The following is a 10,494-nucleotide window of genomic DNA, read 5'->3' as shown; positions in this document are numbered from 1 at the left end:
GTATACGTCATTTGAAATATTTCATTGCCCCCAAAACTTAAATTTGTACATGTTTTGTAAATAAACTGAATGGGGATACATAGTAGGGAAAATGGGATACAAAATAATCAGTCCCGCGCGGGGGTACAATTTTAAACTATGCTTCAATGGAAGGATCTTCGTTCTTGAACTTCTTGTCATCTTCGAGTGTCGACTCCTTCAGATGGACTAGTAGCTTGTGAAGCTATTCCTTCGGCTAGAATAAGCTATAATCTACCTCTTACCCTAGAGGATAATGATTTTTCAAATAACGTATATATCCTTCAAATTTAAACAAATAAGCATGATTGTCTTTTATTGACCAAAATGGGTCAAATAGACACAAGGTGGGCATCTAATGGGCCCAACACGCCTTAGGTGTTAGGTCAACTTAGTTCAAAATGTGCTAAATTTGAGATTTGGTTTCGCTCTACGCTAGTTGACTAAGAATGACTTTTGAGAGACCGGGAACCCAAGTGGACAATTTAGGCTGAAATTCACGACAACCATTGGACGCATGACGAACCAATAAATTGCCGATCATTCCGAAAAAGGGTTGAGTATAAAAAAGTCCGGTTGCGGTTCCGCAAAACCGTTCTTTAATATATTATATATACAAGAGAATATGTCATGAAATGCAATGACAGTTATATCAATTTAAACACGTTGAGAGCAGATAAACAATTTAGCAATTAATACAATTAGTCAAACAAGTCAAATCTTATGGTTAGAACTTAATTAAATCCCCAGCAGAGTCGCCATTTCTGTTCTACTTTAAAATATATATAAAGGAAAAATGACTGAATCTTCGAAAACCGATTAAAACTTATGATTTANGGAGCTATTGATGATGTTGATGTTATTCTTGAAACACTCAAAGATTGTGGCTATTCACAAGATAGGTTTTACATCCATTGTGATGCTGCACTATGTGGTCTTATGACCCCTTTTATTAACAATGTGAGTTTTGCTTCTTATTTCTACAAACTCTTTAGTAATTCTCAGAGCAACATTCTAATTATTCTTTGTTCAATTTCAACAGATGATTAGTTTCAAGAAGCCAATTGGAAGTGTCACAATTTCTGGTCACAAGTTCTTGGGATGCCCAATGCCTTGTGGTGTCCAAATAACAAGAAAAAGCTACATCAATAATCTCTCAACAAATGTGGAGTACATTGCTTCTGTGGATGCCACTATTTCTGGTAGTCGTAACGGTTTAACTCCAATTTTCTTATGGTATAGCTTGAGCGCAAAAGGTCAAATTGGCCTGCAAAAGGATGTTAAAAAATGTCTTGACAATGCCAAATATTTGAAAGATCGTCTTCAACAAGAAGGAATAAGTGTCATGTTAAATGAGCTTAGCATCATAGTTGTACTTGAAAGGCCTCGTGATCATGAATTTGTCCGTCGATGGCAACTTTCATGTGTCAAAGATATGGCACATGTTATTGTTATGCCAGGCATCACACGAGAAATGCTTGATAATTTCATCAGTGAATTAGTGCAACAAAGAAAACAATGGTACCAAGGTGGGAAAGCAGAGGCTCCTTGTGTTGCAGATGGCATTGGTGCTCAAAATTGTGCATGCTCTTATCATAAGATTGACTACATTAGTTAGTTCTTAGAAGGCAAAGAAAACGAGAGGTGGCCTTTGTTGCTGTTAATATGCCTTTCATAGAGTTGGCACTTCTTGCTGTTATTTATTCATCCTTTTGTTACAACATTGAAATTGAATTGTATACATGAAACATTTTTTAAATTATAAAGTTTTAACACTCTTTTATGATATTATTTGAATAAAATGCCTTGATATTCTAATTGTTAGTTGTATATGTATTGTTTTCGCTTGTTAGTTAAAATTAACAAGTTGTCTTCTTTAATTATTAAAAAGATTATTATAATTATTTGTTGGAAATTGTGGAAAACTAGATGTGCTTGCAAAATATGGAGGGACTAAAATCTCTATCGTTGGAATGAAATATAGTATCTCTAATCATATCAAATGAGTAATGCAAAAATAGTGTTTCACATAAAAGTATTGTATATTGACAGGAGTAAAATTTTAACTCATAACTCATAAAGTTGGATAAAAATAAATACTAATGGGTGTAGATTTGGAGATAAAATAATCGGAGCTGATAGAAAGATTTTTTTGTAGCAGCTTCAAGATGGAACAAACAATTATACAATTTTTAAGTGCTATTTGTTTTGGTTCTAGCATACTTGTGACCTTGTTATATCCAAAAAAAAAAATTCAAGTTTTGGAATTTCAATTGTATGAATTAGCAAACGTTCTCCAATAATAGCTAGTAGTAGGTTTCACCGTGTTTAGTGGCAAATTGAGTACCACATATCACTTCAAAAAGAGACAAAATCCATACACATTTTTGTTTGAATAACAAAAGCTAAGTTTCGTAGTTCAAATTTGTATATGTAAAATTTATATTCAATCTTTGATTTTCTTTAACGTTGCCCGTATAGGTCTAAAGTTAATTTTCAAATAACTAGACTAACAAAAATTTATAAATTTAGGGTATGTGTTAAATAGGAATTCATTTGATCGAGTGTCTAATTGGTCAGGCAAAATATAAAGTCATTATAAAAAACTGAACTTCTAAATATGATTAATCCCAAATCTAAAATTCGTTCTTTTAAAAAATCAAATCTGAAAGCTCAATTGCAATCCAAATAAAAAAATCAGATTCCCATTTTGCGTAAACTATGTTTTTTCCCGACAGAAAAAATATGTATTATTCAACATGCTATTAGTAACACATTTATATATGAGTAACATCTTTAAATTTTAATTGGTGTGAACAAAGTTAAAAATAGACCAATTCAAAGGTTGACTATTGGGTCTTTGAAAACTGCATCTATTTTTGTCCACTGACCAATTATCTATCTTTAGTTAACTTCTTTAGTTCCTAATTATTGACATTTGATGGAGTGAAGCAGTAGCTACATTCCACTCTGCTTGGATTCGGACAAAGAATCCACCAAGTAGCATCCTAGTGAAATCCAAAAATATTAGGACTCGTTTGACCAAAAAAAAAGTTATTCATATTTCTTTTGGAATAATTTTTTTATTTAATTTGAAAATCGGTGTTAAATTATAAATTTTTTAAATCAAACTTAAAGTTGCATTCCAAATTTAAAAAATAACTTATAACCTGTTTTTCAACTGACTTTTCACTTTTAAAGTTGTATTTATATATGTTCAAAAATGAACATTATTCATAGTAGTATGTAATTAGCTATTTCATCCAGCCTTCTAATTAGCAAAACCATTTATATTATGTAAATTTTATGGGTTGTAGTTAGACATGAATGATTGCTTTTAGCACCATTATAATTCTTAATATATATATAGAATGAATTGTTTACACGCACACGTTTGATTTTGTCACTTATAGTCTTTGTATATTTTATTTTTTTTGATTTGTCTTGTTATTAATCTCACCAACCCACCATTCATAATATTGGCTGGTAAGTTGAATAGTCACTTTCAAAGAATAGCATGGTCAAATCTGCACAAGGGAAAAGTTCATTTGAAAATTGCAAGTGGGATGCACAATTGAAGAAAGTAAAGAGGAAAAAGAGAGGAAATTGAAGGGGTGGTTGGTGCACAAAAAACCTTCATCTTTTTAAGGCCTATATATAAGTATGCAAGACATATGAACAAAATGCACTCAACAATATAATTACTTCGCCTTTATCCTAAGCAAACAAAAAACATACTATAAATTTGTGTTTCACGAGAATGGGTAGCCTTTCACTTGAAATGGTATGTACTCTTCATGTTAGTTACATGCAAAATTTTGTTGTCCCTACCCAAATATTATTGAAATTATCTCTCACGATTTTGTACGACCTCCTCGTTAGACAAAATATGTTTTTATTTATTTAATTGGATTATGATTCTTGACAGGATTTTGAGCCATTACCCATGACACCGAGAAGTTTAGCCATGACACCCAGAAGTTTAGCGCGGCGAAGATTGTTTCCAAATGTGGAGAACAAGAAACAAAAGGTGACACCACCAGGGGCAGAGCCAAGGAAGAACTTGCAACTTGTGGTGATGGAGCCTGGATTGAAGAATGATAGTCCCTCTCTGGACACTATCTTGGTCAATTATTTGGACACACTAACACAACGAGTCAATTATCATCTAGGTTATCCAGTGAACATATGTTATGATCACTATGCAACTCTAGCACCACTTTTACAGTTTCACCTAAACAATTGTGGTGATCCTTTCCTTCAAAACACTGTCGATTTCCATTCTAAAGACTTTGAAGTGGCTGTTTTGGATTGGTTTGCACAACTTTGGGAAATTGAAAAGGATCAATACTGGGGATATGTTACCAATGGTGGCACCGAAGGCAATCTCCATGGTATTTTGTTAGGGTAAGTTCATATATTGACCTGAGTATGTTATATAATATAATAACTTCTATATATTGTTTCGGTGCTCTTACATTTCTAAACATTATTTATGTAGGAGAGAACTACTTCCGGAGGGAATATTATATGCATCAAAGGACTCTCATTACTCGGTCTTCAAAGCTGCAAGAATGTACAGAATGGATTCAAAAACAATCAACACATCTGTAAATGGAGAGATGGATTATTCAGATTTAAGAGCAAAATTACTTCAAAATAAAGACAAACCAGCAATTATAAATGTTACAATTGGTATATACCTACTCCAACTTTTATCCTTGTTCTTTCTTTCTTTTCTGGATTTAGTCATCTTACGACTTTTCCCTTGATGGTTCTTTTAATTATAGGAACTACTTTCAAAGGAGCTATTGATGATGTTGATGTTATTCTTGAAACACTCAAAGATTGTGGCTATTCACAAGATAGGTTTTACATCCACTGTGATGCAGCACTATGTGGTCTTATGACCCCTTTTATTAACAATGTGAGTTTCACTTCTTACTTCTAATTACAATTTCTTGTGTAATTTTGAAAGCAACATTCTAATTATTCTTTGTGCAATTTGAACAGATGATTAGTTTCAAGAAGCCAATTGGAAGTGTCACAATTTCTGGACACAAGTTCTTAGGATGTCCAATGCCTTGTGGTGTCCAAATAACAAGAAAAAGCTACATCAATAATCTCTCAACAAATGTGGAGTACATTGCTTCTGTGGATGCCACTATTTCTGGTAGTCGTAACGGTTTAACTCCAATTTTCTTGTGGTATAGCTTGAGTGCAAAAGGTCAAATTGGCCTACAAAAGGATGTTAAAAGATGTCTTGACAATGCTAAATATTTGAAAGATCGTCTTCAAAAAGCAGGGATAAGTGTCATGTTGAATGAGCTTAGCATCATTGTTGTACTTGAAAGGCCTCGTGACCATGAATTTGTTCGTCGTTGGCAACTTTCATGTGTCAAAGACATGGCACATGTTATTGTTATGCCAGGCATCACACGAGAAATGCTTGACAATTTCATTAGTGAACTAGTGCAACAAAGAAAACAATGGTACCAAAATGGAAAAGCAGAGGCTCCTTGTGTTGCAGATGACATTGGTGCTCAAAATTGTGCATGCTCCTATCATAAGATTGACTACATTAGTTCTTAGAAGGCAGAGAAGACGAGATCATCCAGTAATTCAATTTCTTGCAAAGAGATGGCATTTTGTAACTCTTATTACTTCATTCTTTTATTTACAACATTGAAAATCAATTGTATACATGATATATTGTACTACTGAATGATATATACAACTGAAACATTTTTTAATGAAAAAGTTAACACTCTTTTATGATCTTTGAATAACATCAACTTACTGTTAATTTGTAATTAAAATAAGATTATGAATGAAGGGAACTGACTACTGAGATGTACATGAATACACATAAATATTGTTGGTCCAAATATATATATATATATATATATATATATACTAGTTTCAGAACACGTGTGTTGCACATGTACCCACTAAATTGACATAAATTGTTTCAAATTATCATTGTATTAAAAATAGTTTTATAATTAAATTACATGAATATCGTTCATTTTCAAACAAAAAATAGTTCAAATATTTGGAATCTACTCTTGGATAGCAATAATAAATTAAAATATGACAGCAAAGTATCTCTTCTCCAAATGAAATAAAAGATGATACTCCCTCTGTCCCTAATTACTTGTCCACTTTTAAATTGACACTCCTATTAAGAAATCAATTAATGACATAGTGAATTTACCATTTTATCCCTATTAATTATGATGTGGATGAAAAGTTCTGCATTTTTCAAAGTAATTACTCATTTAATTGAGGGTATAATAGGTAAAAAAATTTGTCTTTTCTTGATTTGTCAAAATGGATTAGGGGCAACTATAAAAGGAAAAGTGAACAAGTAATTAGGGACAAAGGGAGTAATTTTTAGTACTTTAAAATACAATAATTATAAACACAAATTAATATATGTATATTCTTATCTCATATATTAATTACATGCAAGCCATTTAATCACACTATTTATTTTTCAAATGGATTGATCTTTACTTTTTGTCCTTAGAAATTAAATTTATGTCTAGTGAAGCATAAAGTCTTTAAAGACACAACACATAACTTATAGAATATTATGATGCAAAATACAATACTTGCCTCTTATACAATTTTTGAGTACTCTCTGTTTTGGAATTCTAGCATACTTGAACCTTGTAAGTTGTATCATCTTTTTTTAAGTTTGGATATTTCAGTTGTTTGAATTAGCAAGCGTTCGTCAATAATAGTTAGAAATAGGTTCCATCATGTTTAGCGGCAAATAGAGTTCTGTTGATAAGGAAAATTTTTTTTGTTAGTTAGGCTTCTCTTCTTGCTGTAGTATTGATGGGCAATAAGTTGATTTTTGTGCTGTTAGTCATTTTTTTTATGGATAGTTTCTATCTGTGTGTTGTATTTAAACTTTTGTTATGATATACAACACCTCCAGTGCTACTGGAAAATTTATTTTTAAAAAAAAATTATTAAAAATTAAATCTAAAAGCTAAACCGAGTAACTTACAAAAATGATTATAGTTATACGGTTATTGAAGTTCAATAGCTATAAGTATGTTATTTACCAAAAATGACTACAATTTATGTCTATATCTAGTTGTATTTTAAAAAAAAAATTATTTATACAATAATACATTTATAATTATAATGCACTAAATAAGATATTTTTAGATATGTTAAACAACTAAAATCACTCCTAAAAATCTGCCAGTTTGAATATGTAGTCTAAAGTGACAGTCTAACATTGTTTATTTTGAAAATTCAAAATATTAAAATCGAAGATGCAAACTCTGTACAAAAAAAATGAAAAACAAGAACACTTGTATGTTGAAAAAATATATCTCAAAATTATTTTTGTATATATAAAGACATGTAGATGAAAATAGTATACAAATACAAATACATATGAATACAATTATGTAACAGTCAACTAGTCTTTTGTTATGTTATATTTTATACTTGCACTTGAATACAAACACACATGAATACAATAATATAATGGTTAAGTAGACTTTATTTATATTGTATTTGAAATCTATATTTGAATACAGATACAAATGAATTTAAATTTATAACTATCAATCGACTTTACTTTATAATGTATTCGATACTTATATTTGAATACAAATATAGAGAAAACACAATTATATAACTATTAATTTGCTTTCATTTATAATGTATTTAGTACTTACATTTGAATATAAATACAAATGAATACATTTATGAATACGTTTTTACATATATACATATTTGAATACAAAATACAGATGAATACAAATATTTACATTTGAATACAAAATAAAGATGAATACAAATATTTACATTTGAATACAAAATACAGATGAATACAAATATTTACATTTGAATACAAAATATATGAATACAAATTTAGAACAAACATAGTGTTTTGATTCAATATACAAATGACTACAAATACAAAGCAAAAGATGGTGCTTTGTTTAGTCTGTCATTAGAGTAAAAAGTTTTGGAGTTCCTTTTGGTTAATTCTAATTGAAACTGTAGAAATTGAATGACACAAACACACACAAAAAGATTATCTCAAACTGATTTCCACCATTGTAATGGAAAAAATCTCCAATCGAAACCCTATGAAAATAGATGAAACATACAGATGTATACAAATATAATATTTATAAAAACAAGAAAAAATGTAATTAAAATATACTTAATGAAGATGAATCACAAAAATCACTCCTAAAATCATGCAAAAGGATAGTCAATCAGAAAGATTTTTGAAAAAATAAACAAAAATCGATGATATATGAATATTGAAAGAGAAAACATTGAAGAGGGTAAACATGAAAACCAACACCGTAAAACATGCCCAACATAATTGATTAGGCGTGTATTAATTACTTTGTTGTTTAATATTTGTTAATATACATATAAAATTGAAAAGAAATGATTATTCATGTGTAATTAATTAACTTTGCTATTTCATATTTAATTATATCCATATAATATAAAATAAGTAAATTATAGCTATTTATCTTAAATATATGTTGATGTTTGCTATATCTTGTAGTTTTTCCAAAATTGAAATTTCAATTTTGCTTAAACTATTCCAAAGTTGCGATAGAATAAAAAAGTATTCATATTTAACATGTTAAATATTAATAACACATTTATATAACATTTTTTAAATTATAATTAGTGTGAACAGAGTTAAAACAAGACCAATTGAAAGGTTGACTTATGTCTTTGAAAAGCTCCAACTACTTTGGTTCCTAATTATTGACATTTGGTGGAGTGAAGTAGCTACATTCCACTTTCTTGGATTCAGACAAAGAATCCACTCACTAATCAGTAGCATCATAGGGAATGCAAAATACACTTACTAATTGACATGGAGAGTTTATCCGTTTATCATTAATTGATAAAATTTCAAAATCAATTTACCTATTAAAGAGGTTCTATTTTTTTTAAAAGCATTAACTCTCTAAATAAATTGAGGATAAATAGGTAAAAAATATTGTATTTTCTTAAGTACAAGTAAAAATGAATAAATAAAAAGTTAAAAATGGACAAGTAAAAAGAGACCTAGGGAGCATTTCTTTGGAATATTTTTTTTTCTTTATTTGAGAATCCGTGTTTGGTCATAAAAATATCAAATTTAGAAAACAACTTATAATGTATTTTCCAATTGACTTTTCATTTTTGAAATTGTATCAAACATGAACAGTATTTCAAGTATTTTTTGCAAAATACATATAGTAATCTGGCAAAGGTTAATGAGGTTTACTAATAAATGAGCAAAATAACGGGTAAAATAGAACGTAGATGATTGAATTGAGTCTGTACTTTGAAAATAAAAGTAATATCCCAACGTATTATTTTGTACGTCTTTAATATGCCCCTTTTTTTTTTTACTCGCACGCGTTTAATTCGTGACTATAGTCTTTGCATGTGTTAATTTATTTGGATTTGTCTTGTTATTAATCTCACCTACCCATCATTCATAATATTGGCTGGTAAGTTGAATAGTCACTTCTAAGAAATGGCCTGGTCAAAATTGCACAGGGGAAAAGTTCATCATTTGCAATATATATAATATACTTAATAGAACTTTAGAAAAAGGAAGTGGGATACACAATTGAAGAAACTAAGAGGAAAAAGAGAGGAAATTAAAGGAGTGGTTGGTGCACAATAAGACCTATATATAAGTATGAAAGACATGAACAATATGCACTCAACAATTGAAATACTTCTCCTTTATCCTAACTCCTAAGCAAACAGAAAACATACTATAAAATATAAATTTGTGTTACACGAGAATGGGTAGCCTTTCACTTGAAATGGTATGTACTCTTCATGTTCGTTGCATGCAAAATTTTGTTGTCCCTCCCCAAATATTATTGAAATTATCTCTCAGACCTCCTCGATCGTTAGACAAAATATGTTTTTATTTGTTTAATTATATCTTTAATTGGATTATGATTCTTGACAGGATTTTGAGCCATTACCCATGACACCGAGAAGTTTAGCGATGACACCTAGAAGTTTAGCACGGCGAAGATTGTTTCCGAATGTGGAGAACAAGAAACAGAAGGTGGAACAATCAGGCGCAGGGCCAAGGAAGAACTTACAACTTGAAGTGATGGAACCTGGTTTGAAGAATGATGGTCCTTCTTTGGACACTATCTTGGTCAATTATTTGGACACACTTACACAACGAGTCAATTTTCATTTAGGTTATCCAGTCAACATATGTTATGATCACTATGCAACTCTAGCACCACTTTTACAGTTTCACCTAAACAATTGTGGTGATCCTTTCCTTCAAAACACTGTCGATTTCCATTCTAAAGACTTTGAAGTGGCTGTTTTGGATTGGTTTGCACAACTTTGGGAAATTGAAAAGGATCAATACTGGGGATATGTTACCAATGGTGGCACCGAAGGCAATCTCCATGGTATTTTGTTAGGGTAAGTTCATATATT

At 30.3% G+C, this 10,494-nt stretch overlaps 2 protein-coding genes across 5 annotated transcripts in view; both read left to right on the top strand.

The window, feature by feature from the left end:
• The first annotated feature begins 846 nt into the window (after positions 1 to 846).
• On the top strand, positions 847 to 1,817 carry LOC125843029 (histidine decarboxylase-like). The gene is made up of 2 exons (XM_049522278.1): positions 847 to 978; positions 1,061 to 1,817. Exons 1-2 carry the CDS (start codon positions 847 to 849, stop codon positions 1,634 to 1,636), a joined length of 708 nt encoding a protein of 235 aa, XP_049378235.1. The 3' UTR covers positions 1,637 to 1,817.
• Positions 1,818 to 3,703: 1,886 nt separating this feature from the next.
• The window catches only part of LOC125842196 (histidine decarboxylase-like), a 30,856-nt gene continuing 24,065 nt past the window's right edge, over positions 3,704 to 10,494 (top strand). Inside the window, exons 1-3 of one of the 4 annotated variants that reach the window (XM_049521440.1) lie at positions 3,704 to 3,802; positions 3,947 to 4,190; positions 10,245 to 10,479. In XM_049521440.1, the coding sequence (XP_049377397.1) occupies positions 3,779 to 3,802; positions 3,947 to 4,190; positions 10,245 to 10,479 (503 nt within the window). In that variant the 5' untranslated portion in view covers positions 3,704 to 3,778. Of the gene's footprint in view, positions 3,803 to 3,946; positions 4,191 to 9,827; positions 9,852 to 10,000; positions 10,480 to 10,494 lie in introns of those variants that run through there. The other 3 variants (XM_049521436.1, XM_049521439.1, XM_049521437.1) reach the window with 3 other exon arrangements.

The sequence above is a fragment of the Solanum stenotomum genome, chromosome 10, assembly GCF_019186545.1.
Source record: "Solanum stenotomum isolate F172 chromosome 10, ASM1918654v1, whole genome shotgun sequence".
Lineage (NCBI taxonomy): Eukaryota > Viridiplantae > Streptophyta > Magnoliopsida > Solanales > Solanaceae > Solanum > Solanum stenotomum.
This window is presented reverse-complemented; position numbering and strand designations above follow the sequence as displayed.